Source organism: Mus musculus, chromosome 1, assembly GCF_000001635.26.
Source record: "Mus musculus strain C57BL/6J chromosome 1, GRCm38.p6 C57BL/6J".
Taxonomy (NCBI): Eukaryota; Metazoa; Chordata; class Mammalia; order Rodentia; family Muridae; genus Mus; species Mus musculus.
Window position 1 is genome coordinate 177,052,102 of NC_000067.6, and position 13,289 is coordinate 177,065,390.

The following is a 13,289-nucleotide window of genomic DNA, read 5'->3' on the forward strand; positions in this document are numbered from 1 at the left end:
ACAAAAATTTTCTTTCTTACTCAAAGTACTTCTTTTTCTAAAATTCTAGTAAAATTTGTGCTTTTTAACCTAATTGTTAAAAAATCTCTCCATTTCTTCTAATGAAGGCTTTCCATAGCAAACCAGCTCATCAATTTCATGATCACTGTGGAGGTGAGAAGGTATCACAGACAGTGGTCTAAAGGCAAACTGATAGGGCAACCTAATTCTACCTCATTCAACTTCATCTATCATACTATTAGTTTGTAACTGCAGATGAGAACATACTCTGAGAGAAGAAATCAGTAAAAGAGTAATCTTGAAAATGACCTAAGTGTCTTTTACCTTAAAGCAATATAGACCTTTACCCAAAATTCCAAACACAAGCAGGAATGAAGACATCTAGTGCTGACTTACATCCTCACCTTAGTAAAGTTCGATAGCCTATCCACTCCACAAAATTCCCAGATACAAGGGACGAAAGCAGTCCACTAAGTGGGGAAAGACCACATCAAGTACAACTCAAACAGCTCAAACTTCAGGAAAGAACACGCAGACATTAGAAAACAAAAACAAAAGCAAAAACAAAAAAACCCCTAATATTCAAACAGGTAAATTAACATCAAACATTCGGTAACATCTGATGAAAATACTTGCACTCATTTTTAAAAGCCTGGTAAGTAAACAAACAAGCAAACAACAACATCAATCCCAATTTTTAATCTACAAATATGCTCTTAATTACTAATTTTGAAAGATGACATTAAGTAACTGGTAATTCTGAATGACAACATCTATTAAGTGTTTCCATATTAATATAATAGAAATTTTCAAAGGCATTTCACTCCAGTCTTACTTTACCAAGAAGGACTTGGAAGAGTGAAAGCATACCTTTATCAGTTTGCACCCAAGGCTAGCAGCTATAAGAAAGCAAGGCATGCCCTGCAGTGGCTGCTGCTCAATCAATAATCCTGACAGAACAGATGGGAGAAAAATCAAACATCTAAACAAACTGTCTACACACCTATGTTGTGAAAGTAAACTGTGAACTTGGATGAACCAATTTACTACTTTTTCAATTTTTTTGGTATCCTCACTTTTCAGGTAACTAATATATATGTTATATAGAGATATGTATCTATAATTCATTCTTTATAAAGACTTTTTATATGTTCACATCAATGGTATTTGATAAAATGACAAGTTTTCTTATTAAGATTTTAAGAGATTATAGTTTAAAGAGGAGCATATAATTCATATGATCCATGGTTTGTCAATATTTTTCATATTGCTATTTTATATAACATTATAATTATTGACCTACTATTTTAATTCTTAAGATACAATATCTGTAGATATAATATGCAATTTTTTCTGTTTTATGTTTTTTGTTACCTCCTTTCATGTAAAATTGACGGAATGCAGCTAACATCACAATTCCAAAAGCAAACCAAAGTCAGAACAGGAAAATCCCTTAAGAAAAAAATCTAAGCATATACAATATCAGAAATTCATCATGCATGAATATATCTTCCTATAGTTCTCTATACTGCCTGTTTATCATACAGCAACAGACATTAAGGAATTCTAAAAAACTGGGCCATGTGATTCAAGTAAAAATCGGCATCGTTAGTATTCCCACTCAAGGTTATTGTTTTATATCCTCAGCATTCAGAGGATTTACAATTATATTTTGTGCTTCAATTAAAATCCTACCAAATAGTCTGATTCATCACATTAAGAAGAAGCTTACATGAAATATAGCTAGCATAAAAACTCACAACTTCTAAACTAGTAAATGGCACTAGGTGTAAAAGTTGGAGGGCATTTATTCTGTTTTACTTCACTTTTAAACAATATTCAATTATTGGACAAATTGTGATAACTGTTAATGTTACTCATAATAGGTGCATAGTAAAGAAATAAATTAAATCAAGTAACAAGGCAACCCATCTGATAGAGGTTCTTAAATATGAATTCTAACTATGAGGCAGACAACAACTAGAACTAATTACTGTGCCCCTGATGAGACTTAAATTTACTTAACTTCCCTTTAATACTAGGATGACATATTTTCAGACTACCAGAAAGAGAAAAGGGCAGGTGTTGAAAAATTATTCGTAATTAAATAAAATGTTAGCGTTCAAAACAATGTTAGCTAAGTAACTCTTTTTCATGAAGCTTAGGAGTCTAAGACTAATTTCACAATTTGTAGAAATACAGCAGATTTTATTCAAGGGCTACTTTGAACGTGACTATGGACATTACTGGTTTTGCCTGCAGACTATAGATGCACATGTAACGGGCCACATTCATTTTCACGATGAGCTCCTAAAGACAATACTTAAAGAGTCGACTGGATGCTATCCTCACATTTAATCCTCATTAATCAAAATTTCATCAGGGTTATTTCTATCTGTTCCCTTCACCTACATTAATTACCTCATACTCATCTACTCCCATGACTCTACCTACTTCTTATTAAGTTAGTGTATATTTCTGATTTTAAATTTTTATGTAGTTAAATTTTCATTTGTATTGATTTATCACAATAAAAGATTTCTTTACCAAAAGTTACCAATATTCAAATGCATTTCAGATATTTTTTAAAAGTTATTTCAGATATTAAACAGATTTCAAAAACAATTATATAGAGTTCTAACAATAAATGCTTTAGAAATGGGCTCTGAAAACCAAGAAGAGAGAATTAACTGCACTTTTTGTCACCAGGGCCCACTTTTTGCATTTAGATAAAATAAACGTGAATACTTCCATTTTCAACAGTAACCACGGCTGATATAATATATTTCTCAAAAACCAACTCATTCTATAATCTAAATGTTTTTTTGTAAGTTGGTTATCAAATAGTTTTATTTTTATGCTATTACAGAAGTGTATTTCTATGGGTTTCCCAAACCACCTTCCTCAACCTTGCCCATCTGTCACCATCTGCTTCTTTTTAGCATGTACTTTTTGTGTGATCACATAAGCATGTGAAAGATAACTAACATTCAGATGATTATCTGCCGGTGCATTTGAGGACTGGGCACAATAAAAGTGAACTGCCAAAACGCACTTAACACTTTTAATTTTGTTGGGTCTTGCATGTAAGCTACATTTGATTTTCAAACTGTTTTACAGTTGGAAAGTTGAGCAGGTACTGCTAACTCAAAAGCAAAGCTGAGACTCCAAATAATTAGCACTGCATAAAATCATCTGGATTTAATAGGATCCAAACTAAATAATCAAATTTAAAAGAGTTTCTATGTAATTTTTAAATTCTTCTATAAGTTAAAGGTGTTAAAACAAAGCACAGACTACAAAAATAGAAAGTTCAAGACATCTTCTGGTCCATAATTTTTTAATGGATTGGTTTTATTTCCTTGAATTACAACAAGAAACATGAACTCACTTAAAGCTGTACAAATCAATGCGGTTTCAGAGATGCTGCACGTGAAATGTCTAGTTTACAGGTCCATCAAAACTTAACCTAAAATATTTTTTTTCCTATCAGTAAACTGCCACTAAAGGTATTACACTTTTTCATTATTCATAAAGCAGGTAAAGAGATAAAATTTATTTTGATGTTCTTTTTTTCAGCTAATGTTATTTTACTGAGAAGTAAATTTTCTGGTGGTATTTACCACAAAATAAGGGGAGTCCATGTAAATGTAAGCATTTAAAAATAAACCATAAGTCTGACATATAGGACATATAGGACATTTAATAAACTGGTTTTAGATGACATCTCATATCCTTTCTGAGGAATCTTCAATATGTATAGCATCTCCCTTTAAATAACAAACCACTGTAAACAAAAGTAAAAGAGAGGTGAAAGAGCAAGCTAGTGGGAATGGAGGCTGCTCCACACTCCAGTCTGTTCAGAAAGTGTTCAAAGAGCAGAAGGAAGCACAGTGATGCGAGTCATACACAAGAGCAGTAGTCAAGGATGCATCCTAGGTCTGACTGATGTCTGACCTCTTATCAAGGAAATATCAACACTGATAATGGTACAGAGCAGAAATGAAAGGTTCAAAAAGGGACAAACATCTTCTGAAAGTAAAGAAAAAGGGTAGTTTCAGCGTGAGATAATCTCTCACTAACTGAGCTTGTAAATCCCACTCTATTATAACCTCTGGCTTGCAATTCACAGGGACCCCTTTTCCCACAGAATTCAAACCTCTGCATTCCAACAAGGCTGTTCACTGACTGCCACACATGCACATGGCATTGTGTACAAATGCACTCACAATGCTTATATTCACCAATATATATACATACAATAATTAAATGGAATACATTTTTAAATATGTAAAAATGACTGCTTAATGAGTTTTAAAAAATGGATAATCTCTTGAATACTGTAAACTCTTAGAAATGACAGAAGTCTTTGCATTCAGTGCCTAGTTTGTCATTCAGTTGATAATGTCTGCACAGAAAACAGTATCTTTGTTTCTTAGAAGATCATCTGCTTCTGGAATGTGTTTTTATCCTCTTCAGAATAATTCCTTCTAATTGTGATATAACTAATTTGGGTATTCTAAATATGGAATGCCATCATTCATTACAAATGTATAGCAAGGGCAACTGAATGCCAGAGAAACAAAGACATTGTTTACCACGACATTCACAAAAAAACAAAACTTGTCCAGAAAATATGATCTTATATTTGAATAAATAAAACATAATTTCTAAAATTTTATGTACTCTGTAATGAAAACAGAGAATTTTAAACTCTAGCATCTATAACAGAGAAAATTACATGTTTGGCAAGACAACAATACTTGGAAATATACTTTAAATATTAGCACTTATTTATAATTACTAAGCCTTTTGAAATGTTAATTTAACTCCTAGTTTAAAAAACACTGTAAGGCAACATGATAATACATACATAATTTATTCTAGTTTCTAATTTCTTTGATTACTGTTTCCTGTTGGGCCATCGTTCATACGATTATAGATGAAGAGGTAGGCTTTATGAGCTACCAAACCCTAATTAGAATCTTAATATTCCTAGGGAGTACAGAGGAGTAGTATCATATCACAACATATTATTTACATAGATGAAACTCTCAAAGAATAATTGAGAGAGAGACAGAGACAGAGAGGGAGAGAGAGACAGAGAGAGACAGAGAGAGAGACAGAGAGAGACAAAGACAGAATGCTGCACTACTGTACCCCATATCACCTTCTAACTGTATATGGATTATTAAAATGAAAATGAATTTCACTGTTTCATATTATTATCCCAAATACCACAGGAACAAACAAAGTGATGCTTGATGACAGAAGTCCTGCTCATCTAAGAAGGCTCTCAATAACATCAACCACAGTGCCTTGCTTCACTCTGAGGGGTGCCCCATTAGTCTGGCTCCTGTTCCTTCTGGCTGCCTTGCGTGCAAAACTCTCCATGTTGGTTTCCTCGTCCTTAGCACTCAGATCTGAGCAATTGTCCCTTTCCTCAATCACCTCTCTGTGGAAGATTCTGCTACTCAAATTCTTCTGCAGTGACTCCAATCTCACACACTTCTTTACAGTGGGAGGAATACTCTATGCCAGAGCTAGTTTAACCTGGGAAGGGTTACATCTGTTTCAAGAAATAAGCATATGACCAAAGCGATGTGGAGCTTATGAAAAAAGGCCAGGAAATGAGATGACATATGAATGATCTTAGCAGTATTTTTCATGAAAACCAAGCCATAGGTACAACAATATAGGTGAGAGTTATAATCTGCTAAGGGAAAGAGCCGGACCTACAAAGCTCCTTATCATATAATTTTATTTACATGAAATGGTCAGAAAATGCTTCAAAGAGAAAGATAATTTACAATAGCTAGAAAGAAAGAATGAGAAGCTAATAAAAGTGAAGTCATAATTGGAATGATTAAAACATGTTAGAATTACAAGCGATAGTTGCACAACTTTAAACATTTGAAAAAGTAAATGTTGACTTAAAATTTTATATGACATGTGAACTATATCCAAATGATAAAATATAAATAAATTTTTAAATAGAATTTTAAACAGTTAACTAAATTGAAAATAAAAGGGAGAGAGGGGAGGAGGGAGTGAGCACAAGGTTGCTTCTCATTTGTTCCGAGGACACTTGCTAGGCCAAAGAACCCTGGCCATTTTGAAGACACCTAAGCCACAGGGAGGCTGTAAGTGCTTCTGTCAACAACTTGAATAGCTTTCACTGGGCACCTAGCAGCAGTGCACACAGACAAGCGAAGACACTTCTAGATAACTTTAGTCTCTAAGCAGTTATCTTGTTGATATGTCTTTTGGCTAAGGTCACAGATGTGAACAGAACAGAAAGAATTCACCTGTTTGGCCACATGTGCATTCTTGATGTAAAGAGCGCCAAGGGTTACAGGAAATTGTTTCATCACTGAATATCTGAGTAGGTTGTTACACAGCAATGCTTAATGGTATACTTAAGAAAACTACTACACCAAAGGACATCTTTTCCTTTATCTTACTTTCATTTTTCTTAGAGCATTATGATGTGTGTATGTGTATACACATATAAACACATGTACACATATATACACATATACATACATGTATACACATATATATACATATATACACATATACATACATACATATATGTTATACATTTTTTATACCCACACATAAATGTTTATACACACAGATAGAACATATATATATTTTATACATACATAGACTCTCTCCAACAGAATTTCCTTGAGAGTACAGTCATTTCCATCTTATTCCTATATTGGCATATTACAAAACCCTCAACATAGAGAAGATACACAACAAATACTTGAATAAGGGTTTGAAACCTCCTCTTCATCCTTTCTTATGAACTTCAAAATGTAAGTAAGTAATTTTTTTCAGGTTCTTCAACAAAACAATTTCCCGTAGTCAAGGATCAAATACCAACAGTCACTATAATCTCTGCTTGTAGATAAAGTCCAAGATAGTTTATAAAACTATAAATATGCTTACAGAAGTTACTCCATTATCCTATTTTAACCAATGAACCAGAAAATAAAATATATAGAAAGAAAAAGTATGATCCAATCTACTTTATTAAAACACATGCTTACAAACTGCAAAATATTTTCATATGTGTGTGGTCTTAAAATACCCATCATCTAAGTTAAAAGCAATTAAATTATTCTGGTTGAAATCTTGTTTAAAAAATAGTGAATGTTGCTACATGACAAAAATATTGCAAAGTTTTGGGAAACACTGGTGTTATTTTTCCTTGGGCCTACCTCTGGTGCCAGGTACTCTGGTGTGCCACAGAATGTCTTCATGGTAGCTGCATCTGTGATCCCTTCTTTGCAAAGCCCAAAATCCGTAATTTTTATATGGCCATCCTTATCTAGCATCAAATTCTCCAACTGTGTGTGAAAACAGCATAATTTATTCTATAAGCTTTAACAAGAGAACAGTTTTGAAAAGTGATTAATCGGGTACTGGAAAGAGACGTGGTTGTAGTTAACAGATTATCAATCTTTACATATTCTATACACTCACATGTAAACTGTATGGTTTCTGTAAAAGCTCAAATAATAATAACAATAAGAAAACACTGGATAAATATTCCATACTATAAACCCCACTATAATTTATATTTTTGTATATTACACCAATTTTGTTCATGTGATTTATATGCATCAGAAAGTTGTCTGAAAAAGAGAAATATAACATTATTTCTCTGCATTTGAAAAAGTATTCTGAATTGCTAGGTACAAAAATAAAATAAACATTCTTATAAATCATGGGTAAAATCTATTTTTAAATTTTTTGAATTGCACCAAATTTTATGCCTTTATATCTCATCTGAGATTCATATCACATATTAATAGATGAAGAATGAAATGAAGCATAGGGCAAAGGTTAGAAGAGTATAGAGTAAGGGTGTCTGGACATGGACAACGACGATCATTACAAATAAATATTGTATTTGAGAGCACTGTAAGAGTCTTGAAAGAGATATCTTTAAATTTTTATGGTATACTGAAATTATATCAATTTTTATTAAGCAATACATGTATTTATTAAGGAGATCCTTAATAAAATGGAATTTCATATAATGACTTATATTAATAATTTGAACAAAGTTACTTTCTGAAAACATAACAAAAGCTTCAATAATTATTTGTGACAATGAAACCAAACAAGAATCAATAAAACTTTCTAAATTAATGTGCCATCAGGCTTTGTTCCCAGTGCTGAATGAGACACTACAAACTGGTGTCAGCCCTGTTTAAGAAGGGACTCCAGGAACAGAGACAGCAAGTGTGTAAAGGCACTTGATTGCTGGAGCTCTTGAGGTAGAGAGAAAGAACTGATTCCCACAAGGTGTCTTCTGATTTCCACAGGATGCCAACACTCACCTTCTCTCTTTCCCTGCAATCACTTTCTAAATGAATCTTAATTTTTTAAAAAGAAGTCCAGCTACTGTAGGTGTCTCAGATTAATTTGCATATAAAAGTTTACAAATTCATTATAAGATCAGAGTCTACTCAAACTGATCAAAATGAGTACCTAAATCGTGGGGAGAAGGGTAGGTCTTTTTAAAAATAGGGTCTCTCTTTGTAGCTCTGCCTGGCCTAGAACTTACTATGGAGAGCAGGGCTGACACTAAACTCAGAGATCCACTGGACTCTGCCTCCTGAATGAAATCAAACCCTCCTGGATTACAGGTGTGCGCCACACTTGGTCCTAAATCAGGTTTTGATGATGCAATTTTTAAACTATTTGGTACCTAAAACAGTCATTCAAATATTTTAGATTTATTTTAGATTTTCATTTATTTCAGATTGTTTTAGATTTTAAACTTTTAGATTTATAAAAATCTAAGGGTTTGGGGACTGGAGAGATGGCTCAGAATTTAGCAGTACCCACTATTCTTTTAAACGCTTGAAGTTCAGTTTCTGGTCTTTGTGGGCATTCACAGGCACAGAAATAGACAGACACACACAAATAAAAAAATTAAATTTAAAAATAAATACAAGGGCTGGGAAAATGGTTTAGTTGGTACAAGGCTTGGAATCCAAGTGTGGATCCCAGGGATCCAAGGAAAGTATAATCTCAGGGGCCCCACACTACTATGGGAAGTGCAAACAAAATCTGTGGAATCACAAGAGCCATCTAGCCTGGCACAGGCAGTAATAAAAGGAGACCTTGTCTCAAAAAAGGTGGAAGGTGAGGACTGACACACAGGTGATGTGCTCTGACTTCCAAAGGTATACCATGACATGCACACATGTACATAGATACACTAAATCCACATACACACATCACAGAGATTTTTTAAATAACTAGGCATAATTCAATGCATTTGCATTTTCTCATCTAGATGTCATTTTGACTCTAGGAAGAATGTTATAAGCAAAAGCACATTAGACTAGGAAATATGATTGTGGTACTGTACTTTGCACCTTAGCTGACTTTTAAAGGCTTCATGTTCAGAATGGTGCTGCTAGGAGAGAAGAGAAAGGGTACTTGTGGCTGCTCTAGCAAGAAATAACATCCAAAGATCTAGGTCTGTGTGATCTGACTGAAATGCACACACACCCTCAGTACACACCTTTAATCCCAAACAATGAAGGTAAAGTAAATTTGTTGAGGGAAGTAGCTGTATCTGAAAATGACATTTAACTGAGGGGCAGAAAAAAAAAAGACAAATCAGAGGAAGAGCTGACAAAGTGAGTCAGATAGCATACACCCAACTCTCCAGAGAAAGGACAGGAAATAGAGCTGACTTAAAGGGCAGTGCAGGGAGAGAGTCAATTGGGTGTGAGTACTGTGCAGTGGAGTGGAGTTTGTAAGTGATTTCTTGCAGTTCAGTGCTTGTCAGCAAGGCAGTTGAACCCAAAGAATAAGCTGAGTCAGAAGATTAGAACATGTTACCAGGGCTGGTTTGAGGCCAAGCCAAGCAATTCAATGAGAAGCTCAGAGAAGTCAGATCGAATCAGTCAGCTTGGAGAGGGGATTGAGCCAGAAAAGCTGAGTCGAATCAGCCAGGGAGAGTTCAGAAAGAACTCAAAAGGGTGAGTTTATCAGCAGTAAGCCTCTGAGATGACAATTATATCTGATGAATAAAAGTTGCTTGTATACACTTATAGGGCCTTTAGGAAATTGGGGTCTGGTGAGAGCCCTAGTGGAAGGCAGGAGTGGCCTTTTTCTTCTTTGCTTTTTCACTGATGAATTAAATCAGGGTCTTCTACCACGTGCTTCCTGTATTGCTATGTGACATCTTCAAATCAGAGTGTGTCTAAAAGCAAAGGGTCCACCTGGTCTTGGAAAGGAATGGAGTCACTAAAACTATGGGCTAAAATAAATCCCTTTTCTCTTTAGTATATTATCATTATCAGAAAAATGACTAACATATCCATGTTCCAATAATCTTACTTGTGTCAATTTAGTCTGTTACCTTAAGGAGGTAATGTTTTTAGGCTTGCAGAACATTGTCTCAAATATATACCCCAGCTTTGAATTATTGTGATCCTACCTTAATGACCCCATTCTGTCACGCACCACTTTATGAACTGCAGATGCAAATAACACGCATATCAATTTTAAATTTTGCTTTCTTAATTATATGTATCTTGTGATATATAGTCATATGCTTTCTATCATATACTATACATGTATTTCAAAGTTTAAATTAATGCAACATTTAAAGGGGAGTAAAATTTGAGAGTACCCAGAACATTTAAATGTCTGGTAAAGTTAAGAGACTTTGTATCATGACTACATTATGGACATTCACACATAAAGTATTTGCTTACATTTCAATGAGTTAGATCTAATTTCCTCACCAATTATATGGGAACAAAACTTTAATAATAATTCATTTGATTCAAAATGTTTGGAGACAATACTAAACAAGACCCTTTTGACTGTTATATTTAACATCGATAGCATCATTCAAATGAAGAGTCTTCTTTAGATCTCTATAAATGAGTAATTCTATGTATCCCCACTAACAGGGATTTACCTAGGAATTTCAAGACTCCGCTCCTTCCCTTTCCTCCGGGCGTCTGCCTTCTTACTTCCTCATGCAGGATTCAGAAGCATGAGCACACTCAGGAGAGATAGTTAACAATTTCTAAGTATATTTAGAAAATTAGTATTTATAATAATGCCATCTAATTAGACTTTTTAAAGCATCTATACTCAATATAGAGATAGATGTAAAGATGATGAATTATGTCAAATTTGTAATTCCAAAATAAGCTAAATATAATCATTTGGTTGAGTTGTATTCATTTTGGCACTCAGACATTTAATCATCCCTGAAGTAGATGTTTTATAGCTGAATAGCTCATTATTTTTAAGTATAGTACTCTAATCCTTCATTTGTAACTTAATTGACTATACAAAAATATATACATTTTATCATTATTGTATGAAATAATATTTTATAAAAGTTATTCTTTAAAACATTTACTTAAACATATACAAGAGTGATACAGCTAGACCATTCTTGGGCATATATCCAAAAGATGCCCTATCATACCACAGGGGTGTGTGTTCCATTATGTTCTTAGTGACCTTACTTGTAATAGTCAAAAGCTGGAAACAACCCAGATGTCCCACAATGGAAGAATGGATACAGAAAATATGGTTCAGTTACATAATAGAATACTACTCAGCTATTAGGAATAAGGACATCATGAGTTTTGCAGGCAAATGAATGGAACTAGAATGTATCATCCTGAGTGAGGTAACTCAGACCCAAAGGGACATGCATGGGGGAGGGAGAGGAGAGGAGGGGAGGGGCGGGGGAGAGAAGGAAAGGGGGGAGGGGAGGGAGAGAGAGGAGGAGAGGAGAGGGAGAGAGGAGAGGGAGGGAGAGGAGAGGGGGTAGGGGGTAGGGGGGAGGGGGGAGGGAGAGGAGAGGGAGAGAGAGGAGAGGAGAGAGGAGAGGAGAGAGGAGAGGGGGAGAGGAGAGGGGGAGAGGGGAGGGGGAGGAGAGGAGAGGGGAGAGGGGGGAGAGGAGAGGGAGGGGAGAGGAAAAGGGAGAGGAGAGGGAGAGGAGAGAGGGAGAGAGGAGAGAGGGAGAAAGGAGAGAGGGAAAGAGGAGAGAGGGAGAGAGGAGAGAGGGAGAGGGGAGAGAAGGAGAGGGGAGAGGGGAGGGAGAAGAAGAGGAGATAGGGAGAGGGAGAGGGGAGAGGGGGACAGGGGAGAGGAGAGGGAAGAGGGGGAGATGGGAGGGGAGAGGGGGAGGAGAGAGGGAAGAGGGGGAGGAGGGAGATGGGGGAGAAAGAGGGGGAAGAGAGGGGGGAGAGAGAAAGAAGAGAAAGAGAGAGAAAGAAAAGAAAAGAAAAGAAAAGAAAAGAAAAGAGAAAAGAAAAGAAAAGAAAAGAAAAGAAAAGAAAAGAAAAGAAAAGAGCAGACTAATGGAAAAGAAGGTTCAGTGACTGGCCCAAATTGGAATTCAGTTCAAGGGGAGGCTCCAAGGCCTGACACTATTTGCTATGGTGTGCTTATAGACAGGAGCCTAGCATGGATGCCCTCTGAGAGGCCCAACAAGCAGCTGAAAGAGTCAGATACAGATACTTACAACCAACCAATGGACTAAAGCCTGGGACCCCTGTGGTTGAATTAGAGAAAAGCTGGAAGAAGCTGAGGAGGGGGGTGATCCCATAGGAAGACCAGCAGTCTCAACTAACCTGGACCGCCTAGATCCCTCAGACACATCTAGACAATTAGACAGCATACACCAGCTGATATAAGGCCCCCAACATATATATATAGCAGAGGACTGCCTAGTCTGGCCTCAGTGAGAGAAGAGACTTGAGGCCCCAGGGAGTGGGGAGGTCTAGTGGGATGGGGACATCCTCTTGGAGACAGGGGTGGGAGAAAAGAGGCATGGGATGAGGAAAAGCCAGAGGGTAGACTGGGAGGTAGGTAACAACTGGACTGTTTAAAAAATAAAAAAAAGAGTGATAGGAACATTTTTAAACAAGCTAGGTACCTGCTTACATAATTAGATAAAAATTAAGAGTTACAAATGGTTTCATATGAATAAGACAGGAATAAGGGGATAATCATGATTTCTTAGATATATATCTAATTTCATATAAAATGGAATTCCATAAAAATTTTAATTACTTGATTTTTTAATAATCAAATTATATTTTAAAAGAACTAGGTATGTGATCAATATGGCAATCATCAAATTTTAACAGGTGAGCATTACCATATGATTTTAATTTTTCCATAAGTACTGATGTTTCAACCCATAGTAAGCAAGCCAACTAGGTTAAAAGTCATACATTTGGTATTTGCATGCAGTATATGTATGAACACAT

At 35.5% G+C, this 13,289-nt stretch overlaps 1 protein-coding gene across 7 annotated transcripts in view; it reads right to left on the reverse strand.

The window, feature by feature from the left end:
- The window catches only part of Akt3 (thymoma viral proto-oncogene 3), a 241,706-nt gene that overhangs the window by 32,026 nt on the left and 196,391 nt on the right, over positions 1–13,289 (reverse strand). For all 7 annotated transcript variants that reach the window (XM_006496818.4, XM_030253917.1, XM_030253910.1 and 4 more), the window contains one exon: positions 7,233–7,361. In XM_006496818.4, coding sequence (XP_006496881.1) covers positions 7,233–7,361 — 129 coding nt within the window. The remainder of the gene's footprint in view (positions 1–7,232; positions 7,362–13,289) is intronic.